Here is a 19,290-nt window from a genome sequence, read left to right as displayed (position 1 = left end):
GTGTTATTTATGGACCCGGAGGTGGGGGGGCATGCAGCGGCCTGAGCCGGGTGTTCTGCCGTCAAACATACGTCATGATTGACCTATTTGCCTTAGAAGGAGGTAGGGGGGAGGGGGAGGCGGGGGGCTCAGTCCAGGGGAGGGTTTAAGGTTGGTGGGAGTTGGTTACAGCACAGCAATATAAAAGAGCAAATTTGGTATCAAAAGTTTTGGGCACCAGTTGGCATGGCTTTTGCTTGGCAAGGAAGAGGCGCCTAGGTTGGCAACTTGGGAAGGGAGATGCGATAAGTTTACGTCTAAGGAAATGTACTCAAAAATTGTTTAATGAGCCTTACTAATCCTAGAATTGTGACAATTAATATTTGTGGGCTCAATGACCTGGCTAAGCGGCAAAGGGCATCCATTGTTCTGAAATCTATGCACATTGATATTTTATGCGTCCAGGAGACCCATATAGAGGGTAGTAGAGGAGGGGTCCTAGAACAACTTCGTTTTCGCTTACTGGGGGCTACTAAACAAGGCACCAAGACTAGGGGGGTTGCTATTCTCACCCTCAGGAACGATATAATTGTTAAAAAGAACCTTTTAGTTAAATGGGGCGGTGGGTTATATTGGATTGTCTATTTGCTGGGAAGCCTTTCACTCTGCGTTCGGTCTATGGATCTACTGCCGACGATCCAGAGGTTTTGGAATACCTAGACGCCGAGTTAGTTAACTATTTACAACAAGGGGTGGTGAGGGACAGAGTCTCTGAATTAAGCAGAATACTCTCACCCAGTCAAAAGATCAGGGCTAGATCCAACACCGTTTTTTAGCTCATTGCACCATCCCAGTTTCAGAACCTGGCTGTATGCAAATTAGTCTGTTCCTGTCCCAGTGCATGATGGGAACAGGGCAAACCAAACTACAAAAGCCAATTCTTACACTGGGAAGGAAACAAGCTTCCGGGGACCGGTTTCTGGCATTACAGCCGTCTTCGGCCCGGCTTGCTTGAATCCTGATGGTGCAATGAGCAAGGGACTCATGTCTGAGTATACCCTTTCACGCTTAGGGTGGACAAAAATATTTACAACAAGGGGTGGTGAGGGACAGAGTCTCTGAATTAAGCAGAATACTCTCACCCAGTCAAAAGATCAGGGCTAGATCCAACACCGTTTTTTAGCTCATTGCACCATCCCAGTTTCAGAACCTGGCTGTATGCAAATTAGTCTGTTCCTGTCCCAGTGCATGATGGGAACAGGGCAAACCAAACTACAAAAGCCAATTCTTACACTGGGAAGGAAACAAGCTTCCAGGGACCGGTTTCTGGCATTACAGCCGTCTTCGGCCCGGCTTGCTTGAATCCTGATGGTGCAATGAGCAAGGGACTCATGTCTGAGTATACCCTTCCACGCTTAGGGTGGACAAAAATATTTACAACAAGGGGTGGTGAGGGACAGAGTCTCTGAATTAAGCAGAATACTCTCACCCAGTCAAAAGATCAGGGCTAGATCCAAAACCGTTTTTTAGCTCATTGCACCATCCCAGTTTCAGAACCTGGCTGTATGCAAATTAGTCTGTTCCTGTCCCAGTGCATGATGGGAACAGGGCAAACCAAACTACAAAAGCCAATTCTTACACTGGGAAGGAAACAAGCTTCCGGGGACCGGTTTCTGGCATTACAGCCGTCTTCGGCCCGGCTTGCTTGAATCCTGATGGTGCAATGAGCAAGGGACTCATGTCTGAGTATACCCTTCCACGCTTAGGGTGGACAAAAATATTTACAACAAGGGGTGGTGAGGGACAGAGTCTCTGAATTAAGCAGAATACTCTCACCCAGTCAAAAGATCAGGGCTAGATCCAACACCGTTTTTTAGCTCATTGCACCATCCCAGTTTCAGAACCTGGTGCAATGAGCTAAAAAACGGTGTTGGATCTAGCCCTGATCTATTGACTGGGTGAGAGTACTCTGCTTAATTCAGAGACTCTGTCCATCACCACCCCTTGTTGTAAATGAGTTAGTTAACTGGCTGACACCCCCATTAATGTGCGGCGATTTTAACATCAATGGGCTTGGCCGGCTGTGGGGCAGTATGGGAGATATATACTCTGGTCGCAAAAAGAAGGTATATAAGGTCCTTTTTAATATAGTCGGAAATCATGGACTTATAGATCTTTGGTATTATTTAAATGGACAGGATCCAGGTAGTACTTTTTTTCTGCCCCACATAAGGCAGTCTACAGACTTGATTATTTTTTTATTTCACACTCTTTAGTGTACCGGGCCAGAATTCAGAAATATCCCAGGATAATATCCAATCACAACCCGCTTGTTTTAAACCTGGCATTCACGAATGGTGTTCGGGTTGAGCGGTCATGGACCTTTGAAAGAGGGCTTCTGATAGACCCCGAATACGTCTCCCATATGAAAAGCTGGATTTAAAGCTATTGGGATATAAATAGATACAGTGCCAGTGCTGGGGTGGTCTGGGATGCTTTTAAAACTGGGGTCAGAGGGGAGACACTCAGCTTTAGCTTGTCTCGACAGAAGCGGGAAGCCCAACGGGTTGAAGTACTATATATAAATCTAACTAGAATTGAGGAGTAGCTGGCAACAGCTGCAAACTTAGGGGCAGTAACAGAAGATATTTTGCTAAGGTTGGCTTGGGTCAAGGCGGAAATTGGGGATCGCGCTGCCAAAAAAGCAGCAGAGCTCTTTTTAGTAAAAAGAGAACATTGCCACGAGTTTAGCGAATGGGTCGGCCATACTCTGGCAGCTAGACTTAGGCAAATGAGTGTAGCGAGCAAGATAAATGAGATTAAGGACGCAGGTGGAAACCTAGTCATGGATCCACTTGGGGTTCAGGAAGTGTTCCGGCAGTTCTACCAGCGATTATACAACGAGGGTCCCCAAGTACACCAGACTGTAATCCAGGGATATCTTTACAGTATACCACTGTTCAGTATTGTCTCAGAGGATAGCATTAAATTGGAGGCCACTCTGACACAAGATGAGATTTACTGTGCTCTGAAGAATCTTCCAACTTGAAAGGCAGCTGGACCCGACCAGATCCCTTTGGAATTTTGTAAAATATTCTTGGAAGAAGTCGGACCCGATCTGGTGGAATTATTATGTCTAGCACAATCCGTGGGTTTGGTCCCCGATTCCTGGTTAGAAGCAGACATCATAATAATTTTAAAAAAGTGTAAGCCACCTTGGGAACCAGGGTCATACCGTCCAATTACCCTTTATGATGTAAAGATCTTCTCCAAGGCAATGGCAACTAGATTAAACACCATTATTGGGAAGGCGATTCACCTGTACCAACATGGGTTTATCACGGGGCGAGGGACCACTCAGCATATCCGTTGGGCAATAACCTTATTCGATGCTGCAGAAGTCTCAGGAGACCCTATGGCTGTGCTGCTGTTGAACGCAGAAAAAGCTTTTGATAGGGTCTCCTGGGACTACTTATGGGAGGCTATGAGATGGTTTGGCATTGGAGAGGGGTTTATTAAAGCCATCAGATGTCTGTATAAAGCGCCTACTGCTCTTCTCAGAATTAATAGGAAACATACTGCACCCTTTCAGATTAAACGGGGCACTAGGCAGGGGTGCCCCTGCTCACCCCTTTTATTTGCTATTTACATAGACCCCCTAATTAGGCAAATTGAGTCCTGTAAGGAAATTGAGCCTGTTGTTTATCAAGGGATAGCGACAAAGGTCCTCGCATATGCGGACGATGTTGCCCTCGTCACCCCTAATCCTTTAACAGCAATAACCGCAGTTGAGGAGTTAGCCTTAGCTTTTGGGTCATTCTCTGGATATTCCCTGAATAAACAGAAGACCCAGATTTTAGTCAATAATAAGGTCTGCCGTACTGATTTGCGAATGGTAGACTCAGCAGTATATCTTGGGATTACCATAACCCACGACCTGAATAGGTTAGTCGATGTAAATATTGACCCGGTAGTTCAGAAAGCTAAAAGCGATTTTGATAAATTCCATACTCCGCATTTATCATTGGTAGGCCGCTGCAATGTGATCAAAATGGTATTTTTACCAAAAATATTGTATTTGTATGGGGCAATTCCTCTAGAATTTGAGAAGAAGTGGCTTACCGTGATGGACAGTATGGTTAATCTAATCATATGGGCACATGGCAAAACAAGGCGGGCTTTACGCTTTATGACCTTGCCTCTAGATAGAGCGGGTTGGGCAGTCCCAGATTTTAAATTTTATTATTGGGCAGCGGCTTTCCAATACATGTGCAGGATGATGGGTGGCAGATCGGAGAATCCTGCTAGTGAAGCTAAGTCTCCTGATACATATAGGCTATTGGTGGGTGAGGATGCAGAAAACTGCTTCTTGAAATTTAGCGAGCCCAGCTATTACAAGAGAACTAAATTTAAGACTATGCAGGCAGCCTTTAAAATCTGGGCTGCCTTTAAGAAGAAGACAGGCCTTGGGAGGCTGAATTGTTATACCCAACTATATGGCAACCCGACGATGCCAGAAATTGTCTCGGATCACATCATGGCAGAGTGGGCAGAGTGGGGCTTTTGGAAAGTTGGGGACATATTGGGCTCAGATGGCTTCTTCCAATTTAAGGATATCCAGGACAAATTTGGTATCGATACTCAATATTTTTTTAAATATCTCCAAATCAGGAGCTTTCTGAGTAAAAAAGTTGGTGGTACTAGCGGATTTAATAAGGTGAAAGCTATGGATGTAATAAGAAATGGGGATGGTTGCTCTATTAAAGGAATTTACGCCGAATTAATGGCCACTAAATTGGATGATTTAGAAAAGCATGGAAAAAAAGTACAGATTTTGATGATTTTACTTAATCTCTAGAACAGGGACGCACAGTTTTATGTTCTGCCGGGCTTCAGGCTCAGCACTACAAAACAGTTTTTTCTTTATATTACACTCCGGCAAAAATTGCACAATGGGGAGGGCAGGAGGGCACTAGTTGCCCACGATGTAACTCCGCTAATGCGGATCTTATTCATATATTTTCTGCTTGCTCTCGCCTTGATGTACTAAAATCTTCTATTACAGAGTTTCTTGAATCTACCCTGGGTATAAAAGTCAATTTAACACCAGCTTTAATGCTTCTTGGGGTTGATAGTAGTCAGGGGCAAACTGTGCCCTTCCGGTTTCTTTTCTTGGCTATGGCAGTATTACGGATTTGCGTAGCTGCAGGATGGCTTGATCAAGCTGCCCCTACATTTCAGTTATGGCTTGCTCGGCTCCTCTCAGTATTCAATCTTGAGAGGGGAATATATGAAAGGAAGGGCAAGAAAGCGAAACTACTCGGTAGGCGAATATGGGCCCCTATTTACACATGGAAGGAAGCACTGTCGCATATGGGCTCATAGGTTTATGTATTAAAATGGTTGACAGACATTTTGTAGTTGGGGAACAACTTTGTCGATAAATTTCCTTAGTCGAATTGTCTTATCCATTGGTTTTCTGTAGGTAATTCTGTTTTTCTTCTTTGTTTCTAGTATTTTCTTACTTCCCTATACAAAAGAAACTGGTTGGTTAAAAGCTTATTCTTTGCAAAAAGTTTTCACTATGTAAGGTCTTCTTTTTTTTCCAGTATTTGCTTACTTCCTTATATAAGAGAAATTGTTTGGTTAAAAGCTAATTTTTGTAAAAAATGTTCACGAGGTAATGTTGCTTTGCAAATTTGGTTTGATTATTCCTTAATTTTAATTGTATTTGATATATGCTGTGCAGTGCTGTATAATGTAAAATTAATAAAATTAATTTAAAAAAAAAAGGAAATTGGAAGCCTTCTCCTAGGGACGGAGGTGATACCATATGTCTCCAAGATCCAGGCAATTGCTTGCTCACTCATGTAACCTTTGTACGCAAATAGGTCAACAATCAACTAGTTCTTCAAACTCTCGCACAATCTCGAAGCCAACAATGCTATGTTTTGAATTGCTTGGCAATTTAGCCAGTTATCACCTTGATTTGGTCCATATGCTGATGTCACTGTAAATTGTAAATATATTTTCGGTCTACCAGGGATCTATTTTACCATGGCTGATTACAGGAATATTAGTTCATTCCTTGATCTTCTAACTTAACATTGCAGAACCAGAGCTGTACCTGTATAAGGACAAACCAGTGTAAAACCAAGCATTGTGTTTCACCTATACAAATGCTTTGTACGGATTATAGTACTGTGTCAAGATTCCTAGTCTCAAGCCAGTATGAGGTCACCTTTTTACCTACTGCATAGCCCGAATTTCATGAAATGATTTTACAATTTTCCATGACGCTGTGTCTCTTTAACAAGAAGTGCCCCCGTCCCTTTTCTGGTGAAATGTAATTGTGCATTCCATTTGTGTTTTCTCCACATCCCACAGGAAATATGAACCAGCATTTTGTATGGGACGGATTTGTCTAATGCTGTTTTTGTTTCAAACTCCTTCTGCAGATAAATTATAACTTGATTCTATTAATTCTACTTGAAATCCTCATGGCAACAATAGTAATCGTCTCTGCAAGGTCTAATCAAAGCACGCACAGGAGAAACAAGGTAGATATCATTTTGCTTGTCATCCGTAAGCACAACATGGTGAGAAAAATGTACTCCCTCAATGAAGAACAAACTGTGCGATTAGTCGTAAGACACTTGCCAGTGATGAAAGTTGATCTTATGAGTTCTGCATTTTTTTAATCACACATGGAACATAGTAGGTGCAATAAAAACTGCATCTCCTGGATTTGGCAGGTCAAGCCTGCTGATATTTAGCAAGGGGAAATGATCTGTAAATATGGGGACATGCACATGTTGATGCTGTAAGCACCAAAATCTTCAAGCTTCAGGGGCAAAACACGTAATAAGAGATAATTATCCCACAAATACATTCCATACACTTTGGTGTCCCAAACCACTTGTAATGCAGGCCTCAGAGTGTGAAAGTTACGACATGTACTGAATGACATTTTGTTGTACTTACGTGTGTGTAAGGTGCTAAATGTCTTTGAGCTAACATTTATGGCAGACACTGTCTATGTGTGAGCACTTAAACTATTGCAGCAACGAGATTGCTTTTGGAAGAGCAGGTGTTACATATCAGCAATGTTCTCCCTCATCCGTGTTATTCTAAGGCTCCTCCTGCAGCTGTTTACCTGACAGGTCATGGAATGCATCTGCATGCGTTCAGGTGGTCCTGCAAGCATCATTTCAAGTATCCCCATCCCTACTCTCTGCTCCCTGCTGATGAGTGGCAATCACCATGAAACCTACAATTTGTCCAGTGGAGCGCACTCCTTTATGTGGTTCAAAAATTGTTTGTCACTGGTTAGCCAGGTGAGTGGTGCAGTCAGGTTAATTCTCCTGAGTATGAGGATAGAAATTAGAGTGTAAATAGATGCTGGACTCTGTCCCAGAGGTGCAAGCCCTTGTGCACTCAGATCCAATATATATCATGTAAATACTCTTTGTCAATGTTTTCCCAAAATTCCTTTGATCTTTCAGTTGTTCATTTTTCCAATCTTTATTAATTATTAACATCCAATACATTTAATCATACTTTATTTCATCATAACATCCAACATTAATTACTGTACGTTCATCTATGCCTAATGCATTTTGGGCATAGGTGTAGAATGGAGGAATTTACAGGTTTCAGAATATAACATGTCATACCACATCATAAAAAATGTCACAGTGATTCAATTCTACAAGAGGTGAAAATTCATTTCCATGCTGTTCTACCGACCATGGTGTGTCAACTAAGCTTGATGATGTGATCCGAACGCATGTGGAAACCGAAATCCACCGAACGTGCAAAAGCGTTACTACCCGTAAAAGGTTACAATAAGTGGGTCACCCAATGTGTATAGTGCATGTATTTATCTCAAGATACTTCTGTGGTCGTCGAACGAGACAAAGTGAAAGCGGTGTGCTCGATGCGAAAGTGTATAACAAAGGGAAATTAGAGTGTTGCGCCAATTCCAAAAACGTCAGCATTGTACTTACATCAGTGGCTTTAACGCAGGTTCAAAGACTGAAAAAACTCCTTTAGAGCTGCGGATAATGCAAACAACATACCTGAGTGAATCTCATAAACTTCGAAGTGGCCGATCGGCCAAGGTGGCTCAAACTGTAGGGTCGCTTACCTAATGAGTGTTATCGAATCGCCTGTTCAATCATCCCAAGTGAAGGAATTGATTTCAAACCCTGCAATGTGAACTGGAAGCAGTTACGCGTCCCGGAAGGTGATATTGAAGGAGTCTGGAAATGGAGGTAGAAAACAGACTCAATAAACGTCTCTCACTGGTGAAAAACAGACTTGTCTTGATATAATAAGCCAAAATATATTCTAAATTCAAAATAAATGTTCGATCTTCCAATACGCTTGGTAGAGCGTTAACTGGAAGTCAATAGTGAGAAATGTTGTTTAAATAAAATAAGTAAACCAAAACTTTGGGTGATGCGGGTGGAAAAAAAGACTCCGGGAATATAAGGTCCAGATGAAAGATGAGCACATGGTATGAAAAATATGCTATCATCCAGTCTATTTGATGTTGTGTAGGTAAAAAACTTCATGATAAATAGCGTCGTTATTAGAAAACACGTGACGCAGGTGCTGTGTCGTGTTGACCCTTTCGAAAGTTGGCGAAGTAGAAAAGTGATGATTGACAACTTGGTTAAACCTCATCTGATGTGTCTGTGATCTGGGTGTACTCACGGTCATTGAGCATGTTGGTGTACACATTTTATTTACATGAATACACACTCTGTCTCAAGTTATTGCATTGCAATTCTGTCCTGATAGTATACCTGACAATGGCTTCTGTAGATAATAATGGTATAAATGGAAAACATGGTAATCTGTTCTTTACAGAAAGCAATTAAAATCACAGCGTTCATTTAGTCCCTTCGGACTGACGGAATCCATAAGATTAATCCAATATATTTCCCTTTGTAATAGGAATCTGGTGTTGTTGCTTCCCTGCATGATTGGGTCCTGTTCAAGGATCAGGAACTGAAGTTGGCTGATATTGTGCTGCGCAGTGTTGAAATGGCTAGCGATCGTGGATTTTTGGTTCCTATTTCAGACGTTGCTTTTATGTTCATTGAGTCAAATATGTATTTTTCGTTCTGTTTTGCCAACCTAAACTAAGCCACATGGGCATTTAAGCATGTAGATGACATTTTGGCTATTGCAATTGGCTGTAACTCTAAGTCTAATAGGAGTTCCACGAGTTGGATGTCTGATGTTGTTGCTCTTAATTATTGAATTGCAATTCCCACAGTTTAAACAAGGGACTGTGCCTCTATATTCCTAGGGGACTCAGGATTTCGCTTAAATCTACATTGTGTAAAAACAATACTAGATTCACAGAAAAATGGCAAGCGATTTTAAATAAATGCTCCTTGTACCTTATCCTACTTAACGTTGAAGAGTTATCTAAACTCCTAGAAGAACTAAACAAATAAATTATCCAACTCAAACAAGAACTAACTGAGATCATGCCAAAGGAAGACTGGGGTAAAACATTAGCAGACCTCAATGAGAAATTGGAAACATACACTAAGGAGACCAATGAAAGAAAGATAAGGAAGTTTAAAAGGGATACGTATGATTACAAATTCGGGAAATTTGCAATTGGGCAGAGGTATACGCCCAGTGAACATCACAGAGAAGTAATACAGGAAAACTCACTGACACCAGTGCATCATCTTCTGATGATTTTCAACAAGAATCCCACAAACATAAACACAAATCAGCCTTTTGTAGGAGGAGGCCAAAGACCAACCGACGAAGCAGGAGGAGGCACCCTAGCAAACAAACCAGTGGCAAAGGGAACAAGGAGTCAGAGACTCTTGGAATCAACATTTCTAATCATCAATTTTCGGACCCTACAAAAAGGATCCTCTTTTGTACCTACATATCGAGCCAACATTCTTAAAGGTAAAATCATCTTGTACAAGTTCATGCGAACTCTAAGACTCAAACACTTCTTCAACAAAGTGGTTGTATCCAATCAACGTCCACAAGAGAACACACTACTAGGTTTACGGAACAAGAGCACATTCATGGCTCCTGTGAGCCACAAAGTCAGTGATGCATTCAAAACTATTATACAGAAGGGGGGGGCGCTATAGAGCGCCAAGCATGATGGCCGCACTTGCGTGAGGCTCTTGCGGTTCGGGAGAATATCCGGCAATTATCCTGGTCATTTGGGATCTTTAAATGTACAAAAGTGTGAATCTGGGCAGCGGAACGACGCAGCATTGCATACTGCAGAGGAAATTTGCTTTACCTCCTAGCGGTTGTTCGGAAATCGCAGCTGACCTCTGGCGCTCGAGGTGCAGAACATAGCGGCGATGAGGAATTAAACTGCGGGGCTGGCGGCGCTGAGACAACCGATGTGAGCGACTCGCCTTTGGCTGTGAAGATAGAGGGATCTGACTGAGTGGAGAGCCCTCTGCTGATGGCAGAGGGGGGTGAGTGCTGCTTCCGCTCGACATCGGAGCTGCGACCAAGTGGGTGAGGAGCCGCGATACTGCTGACCGGCTGCTGTGGTATTGAGCTGGGGACCTGGGTGCGCAGCCAGAACACCGTGCGGCGTGCGCTTGACGCCCCCCGAGGAAGGCTGCACTCATTGCGAGGCGGTGGCAGTGGGAGGCGGCTGGCGCCGCTCTGCCTGCCCGAGGAGAAGTTCTGCCTGGTGGCCTAGGGGCCTAATGAGACCCGGCCAGGCTGGTCGCCCCCCGGGACGCACAGGAGAAAGTCACCGTTGGATGCGGCGAGGCTGCAGAGCGCTGCGAGAAGCCCCGCTGGCCCCATCACTGGGGGAACGATCTGTCCCTGTGGCGGCGGGTGCGAAGTGGCGGGCCTCCTCACTCCCTGGGTGGCCTATAATCGTACCCGGAGGCCTTAGGGCCTGCTTTACCCTGCAGCACCCCCGTACGAGGCCTCCCCCTGGGAACTGCATCATGACTGGAGCTGCTGTGTTGTGTGGGGGCGGCAAGCCAACTGGGCTATGGTCTACATACCTGGCTTCCTCCTGAGGTACAGAGCTCCTCTGAAGAGTAGACCTGTAGACACCAGTGATTTATCCACCAGTGGAGGGACGCCTCTGACAATGCAACAGACCTGGGTAGGGGCGGAGAAAGTGCGGTGCAACTGCCTGGCCTCCCGATAGCTGCTGCGCCTGGAGGACTCACGTAGGGCGCGGGGAAGTATATCGTAAACCCCATCCTGGCTAGCTAGAAGTGTTCTGGGAAGGTAATACAGAATGTCCTCGCCCCCCCAAGGAATACTGCGCGGATGAATCTTGGCCCTCCCCTTGACTGTGTATCGGGGTGGGCCCCATTACTAGAAGTGTGCTGAAATTCTGAAGTGAGGAGCGTGGAGCGCTGGGACCCCTCTCCTATATCAGGCCCAGGTGCCACGCAGCGGATTGGACGCCCTTTCCTGGGTTACCGCATTGCGCTTCCAGACAACATGGGAAAGCCGGACGGGCGCCAACCAAAGCTTAACTTTGAGGCAAGGAATGGTACTGCTCCCAAACGGATCCTGAGGAAGAACAGGTGGAGACTCAGGCGCCCTAAGCTGCAGATCTGAAGGACCTACTGTTGGCTATGCAATCCAGCCTGACCTCCATAGAATCCAAGATGGACTCCATGTCTGCGCGATTAGATGGAGTGTCACACAAAGTAGACAAACACGATGAGTGACTGGCGGAGATGGAACGGCGGATATCAGATCTGGAAGACACCTCTACCACAACAGCATCCTGCATGCTGAAAATGGAGAGGGTCCTGAGAGTGATAGCGGCCAAGAACAAGGACTTAGAATTCGGCTCTCGGAGAAACAACCTCCGCATTTTGGGAATATCGAAATCAACTGCCACTGGGAAGATGGAGGAGTACGTGGAACGCCTTCTCTTTGCGCTCTTTGGAAGGGAGGCCTTCTCACCGGTATTGGTGGTAGAGACGACTCATCGCTCGCTGGCGGCCCGCCCAGTACCTGGAGCAACACCTTGCCGATAATCACCCGCCTGCTTCATTACCGGGACCGGGATACAGCCCTCCGCCTATCTAGGGAACGGGGACAGCTCCGCCATGAGGGAACGGACATCTCTATATATCCCCACTTCAACATGGCCGTCCAGGAGCAGAGGCGGAAATTTCTACCAGTGAAGAAGAAATGACAGCAGCTTATTGTTCTCTATGCGATGCTTTTCCCTGCCAAGCTCAAAGTGACGCATCAAAGTAAACAGCATTTTTTCACCACCCCACAGCTTGCACTGGACTTTCTTAAAACCTTGCAGAAGCCGGCGGCGGGACGCGCCTCCCGCCCCATCGCCCTGGGGCTGGTGGCGGCACTTCAGAGGTAGAATGATCTAAGACCCCATGGTTTTGCTCGTCGATTTGAGGTCATGCCACTGTTGTGTACCATTTTAGGATCCTATTGTAATTTTCCCGATTCATGCCCTTATATAGGTATAAATCACCATATCCTTATATAGGCATAGAAATCATAACCATATTTAGACATAGCTCATGCAGTCCAAATACGGCAGGGCTACTTCCACTAGTTCTGAAAATCTACAACGATTTCTTGGAAAACTCGGCTTCAGCAGCTAGGGACTTCCCCTTGCTCGAGAACTGACTTGTCCAAGAACTCATGGAGTTTTAAAAAAACTGAGACTTTTCGATTACATTATTATGTCCACCTAAACCAAACTCGGTACCTTCAAGGCATAAATATGCCCACACTTGCCATAGCAAACATACGGTGATTTGAAGAAGTTCGACTATCTACTTGCCCGACGCATCCTGCAACAGCAAGTGCCAAAGGAAGCCGACCCTCCAGCAGACGCACTGAGAAAGACGCTGTCTTTTCTCTTGCCGAGAAATCCAGCTCCAGTGTTTCCAAGCTACCCTTGCGGGTTGTTGGGAAATCGAGTCCTGAGCCTGACCTTCTTCATTCTAAATCAAGGTACGGAGCTGATTACACCCTAAGAGAAATCTTGGACAGAATCTTGGCAAAGAATAGTATATTTTTGCTACACCTCACTTACTTCTTCCCTCGTACTAAGCTTAGGTTAGGTACATCGGGGTAGGCGTATTTTAGAAGCACCAGTTGAGTACTTTTAGCTTCTGTTATTTATGTATGCATTTATCTATGGTTTAGGAACCATACAATGCTCAGTATTATTGTATTCTACCCTTTCTACTGTATGCATTATATTTTGCAACCAGTTTTACGATTGTAGCAGTTCATTTCTTATGCTTGAGAAGGAATACTGTTCAATAAACCCTTTTATTGAAAATGCCTGTCTATCTTTTTCTCGGCACCTCTGGTGAAACGCAGAATGCACAAGGGAAACAATGCTGTCATGTTTATGCGGTCGTCAGAAACTAAATCCTTTCTTGTGAACTCGAGAACGTTTCTAGTGACCTCTGAGCTAGCTGGCACTCACAATTAAGTCTAATATATTCAATAGAGACCTAGTCGACCTCAGTCCTACGTCTAATCTATAGGATATATTATTCCAATGCGCAGAGCCTATTGGGAATATAGGAACTACACTACATGGCGCCCAACATTTGGTAAGGCACTAATTTAACGCTAGATACTAAAATAACTCAGCTGTGCTTTTCACAGAGACCCCTTTTTCCCGTAAAATACTCCAATAGACGTCTGGAGTGGGTTAAAGGATGAAAATATCCATCATAACTAAGTAGGACAAAAAATCCTATGTATTAGTTTTTGGTTTTGTTCAACGTTGAAGGATACAGTGTTCCAAAATATTGTGCACCTTATCTTTATTTCCTTGAGACTTGCTCTGCAAACTTTCAACAAAATGTCGGCTAGTGACACCAAGAACGGTGGACCGGCAGGAAATAATACTAGACCAGGTTTTGACACCACAGGGTTTAATGAAGATGACGTGGATGCCATAATCATCCTGGAAAATGTAAGGAAAAGTATAGCTATAAAGCTTATAGAAAATGGTCTATCAGCAAGAGGTGGTAGAATCATATTTTTCTTAGAGAGATACATGAATATCGGCAGACAGAGGTATTCTATTCATGGATTATCTTTTTTCACAAGCAAATCCAACAACACATGTGTTCCACTTCTACAAGATAGAGGAACCTCCAGCAGAATACACTCCTTTCGAGGATGTTGAAATTCCACTAACTTACCAAGAGCATCAGCTCTGGTTTAAATTTAAAGGCGCCCTACAACATCAAAATCACATTACCAGGCTCAGTCCACTAGGTAGACCAGGAGCAACATGCCCGGTACTAGCCAGCTATACACCACATCCTGCCATTGAACAAATGACAGGTCCAGAACTGTTAGCTCAGCTAAAACAATTAATTAAAATACATAGACAATTGGTACAATATGTCATGTGGGCTTTAACAGTCCAACCTGCTATAAGAATTCCACAGCACACCCCTCATCAGGGGAACACAAACAAAATGACACCACAGAATATACAATCAGTCATTGGTAAATTGCCTGCAAAAAGGGAACAAATTCCATTCTCGTTAGCTCAAAAAATTACTCAAATAGAGGCAGTATTTCCCGATAGTACACCTCATGCGAAACTCAGGATTCTAACAATCTGTTTACCAATGGGGATAGCACCACACGTGGATTACTGTGACACTTGGGATACAGTCTTTGCTTCAATCTAAACAAAAACACATGGTGTTCCGTCTATGGCGGTAATACTTGGCGTCCTGAAACAGATTCAAAATGAAAACGGACCAGAACCTGCCTTGAATCTTGGTATGAAATTACTGAAAGATTTCAAACAGGTCTCAGCTATATTATTAGCTAACATTAAAGGTGAAGCAGCATCCGTGGCAATCCGCCAAAAACTAAAAGAACTTGATGTAACTAAACAACCGTATGAACTGGCCAGAATTATTGAAAAATCCTATGAAGAACTAGGAAGAGATAGTTTGGGAGGGAAACCAGCAAAACCCAAACTAAAGCCTGAAAAAGTTTTTATAAAAAAAAATCTCACTACACCTAAAAAGAAATGGGGAAATAGTAGACAGTCACTTCCTAAAGAGAAGCGTTCTCAGTCCAGAGGTAGATCTCCTCAAAAGAAGCACTCTGAAAAGATATATAACCTCAGAAACAGGGATAATTTGAGAAAACCTGATAGATATCAAGATACTGATACATGTTCCTCCTGTACCTTTCAGACTTCCTCGCAGAAATCCGAAAGAAGAGGATGATCAGAACACAAAGAAGAACGCGTGAAGTCCAAAGACAATCAACACGTTCCAAAAAATAAGAAAACTCAATTCACCAAAAAGACGGTAGCAAGTATTAAAATCAGACATGCCGAGGATCTTGAGGACACAACTCAAGAACGGGGAGTGGGCCCAGACAATGCTGGACAGTGCAGCAGAGGTCACAATAGCTCGCAGGATTCTGAAGGATCATCTGGAGACAGTGGATCTGAATGAATGCATTCAAGTTGAAACTGCAGATACCAGGGTTAGTGTACCACACAAGTTATATGAAGTCACACTCCGAATAGAGGGAGACATAACTAGGAAAATAAAAGCACTATTTTGAGAAAACTAACAATGGGTTATGACATCCTTATGGCTGAAAAAGACTGGCCACCTGAATTTGTCAGGAAGTGCCCACATGGCGAAGAGATCATTATGCCAGCTTTCTCAAATCATATTCCTATTCAGAAAATGGGCTGAGGCCCAGGCTCCAGCATTATATAAAAATCATTTGGGATGGGATGAGGACTCTCCTCATCACAAGATCCAGTTAAAAAATCAACCTACTGCTCAGAGGCAGTATCCAGTTAAGTAAGAAGCTAAAAAGCAGGTCAGGGAGATCTTAGATCAACTTGAATACCAAGGGGTGATTGAAACATGCACCTCGTCCATGAACAATCCTTTGTTTCCTGTCTCCAAACCAGACAATACATATCGTCTAGTCTTGGATTACAGACATTTAAATTCCTGTTGCAAAACGTTTGCAGTACAAAATGCACACAGTGCAGCACTGATGAATAACATTGTGCGCAAAAAATATAAAATTATATTAGATATTTCAAACGGTTTCTTCTGTCAGAACATTGCACCTGAAAGTAGGCATATAACCGCTTTCTCGATAATGGGAACACATTAGCACTTTTGTCGTCTCCCCCAGGGATTCAAGAACAGTCCTGTATTATTTTCAGCCAGAGTAACAGAGTTACTACAAACATATGATGATGAGGCATTATCTTATGTCGATGTCATCTATCTTACAGATGATGACTTGGACTGGCACTCGAACAAGGTGAACACCATAATACTTGGTTTCGCCTCTGAGGGGTACAAGTTCAATTTAAAAAAATCAAGAATTGCCCACCTCAACTTCCTATTCTTGGGATACAAACTTTCAAGTGAAGGCAAAAGCCTGCCAGCAAACGTTTTAGAAAAACGTGCGCTGCTCCAACCTCCAATAACACAGAAAATTTTACATCAGTTTTGGGATTCCTGAATTTCAGAAGAACTTACAATCTAAACTACGCAGGAAGGGTTAAACCTCTCTACAAATTAATCAAACCTGATTTCAAACCTAGTAATTGGACTTAAAAACACACAGAAATGTTGTGTTCAGTGCAAACAGACATGTTAGAAACAAAACATTTACAAACACGCGACAACGTACGCAACCTTGTAATCAGAATTATTCCAGGGAGATGCAAAATCACATACCTAACCTTTAATGAAGGTGAAAAGGTACCAATTGCATATAAATCACACTTGTACACACAAGCTGAAATGAAATTCACTTCATCAGAAAAAATTCAGACAGCGGTTCAGACTGTGGTAGCAAAAGAAAGAGCCCTCGCGCAGGGTAAACGCATAAAAATCGTTACTCCTGTAACTGCCTTCGAGGCTGTAACAAAAGCAAGCATTCCGAATGCAAAAGCTTTAAAACCAAGATGGATACAATGGGTTAATTCTCTTGCTGCAACAGACGTTGAATACGTTTTTTATCCTTTCTTGAAAACACAAGAATTTCTCCAATACGAACAAGAATGTCCTCTGCCCACTGAAATTCTGCCTTTAGAACATTACGGCTGTATAATATATACAGACGGATCAGCACAGCCCGCAATTAGGGGAAAACAAGCTTATAGTGCTGCGTGCGCGATTGTTAAAGGTCGCTGGCGCGATGGTAAATTCAGACCTATGGTCACAAAAACTCAATCTCTGGGACACTGTACAGCTCAGTGAGCTTAACTACAGGCTTTCAAGATGGCACTTGAAAATACTGATCGTGAATTTCCCCACACTCATAGTGTGCGATACGTATTACTGCGCCCAGTCTTACAATGAATATCTGCAGAACGGGGTTCAAAATGGCTTGAAAGACGCAAAAGGTGGCACAATCAAGCATAAAATGCTTTGGGAACAAGTAGTTCTTTTACAGAAAGAACTACAAAAGACTCATGTGATCCATACACTGAGTCATCAGCGTGATGGCGTTTACGTTTAAGGGAATTAATTGGCTGATGAAGCAGCGAAAGCAGCTGTGCAAACGGCTTCCGTATCTGCAATCACTCATTCAAAAACAAAAATAGACAGCGAAATAATGCAAGATGTCACTGTCTCAATAAAAGACAGTGGTAAAACATTACCAAAGGCTTTCCACTCAAGTACTCATATATAACTAATGCAAATAATGTTCAGTTTGCTAGAAACCCTGGAGTGGGGGATAGAGTAATCCCAAACATAGGTTAGGACTAATCTTAGCAGCACATGAAGGGCTAGCCCCTGCACACGCAGGTGTCGCCACAGTTTGATAATTAAAGCAACGATACTGGTGGCCGCGCATGAGGAAACAAACCAGAAACTATGTTCTGGAATGTGAAAAGCTGCCAGAAAATGAAAGTTTCAACAGTGAAACGCCCGGCGCAGACGCCCCTCCTAATTTCAGATAAACCACTAGCATGCGTTTACCTGGACCACTGTGGTCCCTTGCAGAGGGATGGTAACTACAAATATATCATGGTTGCAGTGGATTCCTGCACAAGATTCATTTGGATGTGGCCTCAGCGCTCGGCTGATGCCCGAACTGTTATAAAAGATTTGCGAGTCTTTATCGGCACATACGCAATCGGCACGCTACATTCTGACCAGGGTCCGGCGTTTAGCTCCAGGGCTTACAAAGAGGCCATGGCTAGTTTGGGCGTTACATTGCGGTTTTCGAGTCCATTCCATCCTGAGGGAAATTTGGTTGTGGAGAGAAAAAAACATGACATAAAGCAATCTATAACAGCTAGGGTATTAGGTTCGGGAGATGGGTGGGTCAAACATCTAATTAATGTCCAACGTAGTCTTAATAACCTGCCAAGAAATTCTCTGGGTGGAATCACTCCATATGAAATCCTTTTTGGTACTAAATTGTTGTTTGAAGACCTCGATCGTCGTACTTCAGTGGTGGAACAAAAACCCTTTGATATCCAAGATCGTTTGGCTGTTTTACAGGACTTAAATGAAACAAGAAGAAGTCTAAGCAACACTATTGAAGAGCCAACGGCCACTGAAGAAAAAACACCTGTCCTAGCAAGACCTGTCTGGATTCCAAAGATTGGGGATCTGGTCAGAGAAAAAATAGCGGATAAGAAGGAATTTGGGCCTTCTTACAGAACACAAGAACTTGTACTAGCAGTCCCCGGATCAAGAACAGTGCTACTGCCGACCCTTGCTGGAAGAAAGGAGAGACGGTCCGTATCAATTGACCTGGTAAAACCTCACCATGTGGCCGATAATAAGTAGTAGGCCCAGTGGACTCCCAAGAAGTAGCAGACGACCAAATCTTGCTACTATCCAAGAGGTTCAAACTGAAAGACTCATCACCTTTGAAGATTCTACAGTAAGAAAAGAAGGACTATGCAATAAAGCAATGGAACTTGTGCCTCTTGAAACCCAAATAACAGTTCGTCAAGACACTCCCGCTACAATGATGTAGTATCTGACTATACAAACATGTCAAGGAAACAAACAGCTCCAGCCATTTCAAATAATCCGGATGCAATACCTACTATTGACAGAACTGCCTCTGGCTATTTCATTAACTTTGATGACTTTTCTGAGGATCCCAGTGAGCCCGAAATAACGCCAGCAAATAAAAGATTCAAGGAAAAAGTAATTGAACTTTGTCACCAACTTGCAAATACATATCTGGTTTCGCCATGGGCTGAATTTTGGGTTGTGTTAGCTGTACTTTTTCTCCTACTTTGGCTTATTCTTGTTTTAAGTTTGGAAGAGC

The 19,290-nt window shown here is 43.4% G+C and overlaps 1 protein-coding gene across 1 annotated transcript in view; it reads left to right on the top strand.

Moving 5' to 3' along the window:
* MLC1 (modulator of VRAC current 1) overlaps window positions 1-19,290 on the top strand; it is a 304,614-nt gene that overhangs the window by 121,593 nt on the left and 163,731 nt on the right. Inside the window, exon 6 of the mRNA XM_078656639.1 lies at window positions 6,438-6,539. Within this exon, the coding sequence (XP_078512765.1) occupies window positions 6,438-6,539 (102 nt within the window). The remainder of the gene's footprint in view (window positions 1-6,437; window positions 6,540-19,290) is intronic.

Source organism: Lissotriton helveticus, chromosome 1_1 (assembly GCF_964261635.1).
Source record: "Lissotriton helveticus chromosome 1_1, aLisHel1.1, whole genome shotgun sequence".
Lineage (NCBI taxonomy): Eukaryota > Metazoa > Chordata > Amphibia > Caudata > Salamandridae > Lissotriton > Lissotriton helveticus.
The sequence above is the reverse complement of the archived record's forward strand: the minus strand, read 5'-3'. Positions and strand labels throughout refer to the sequence as shown.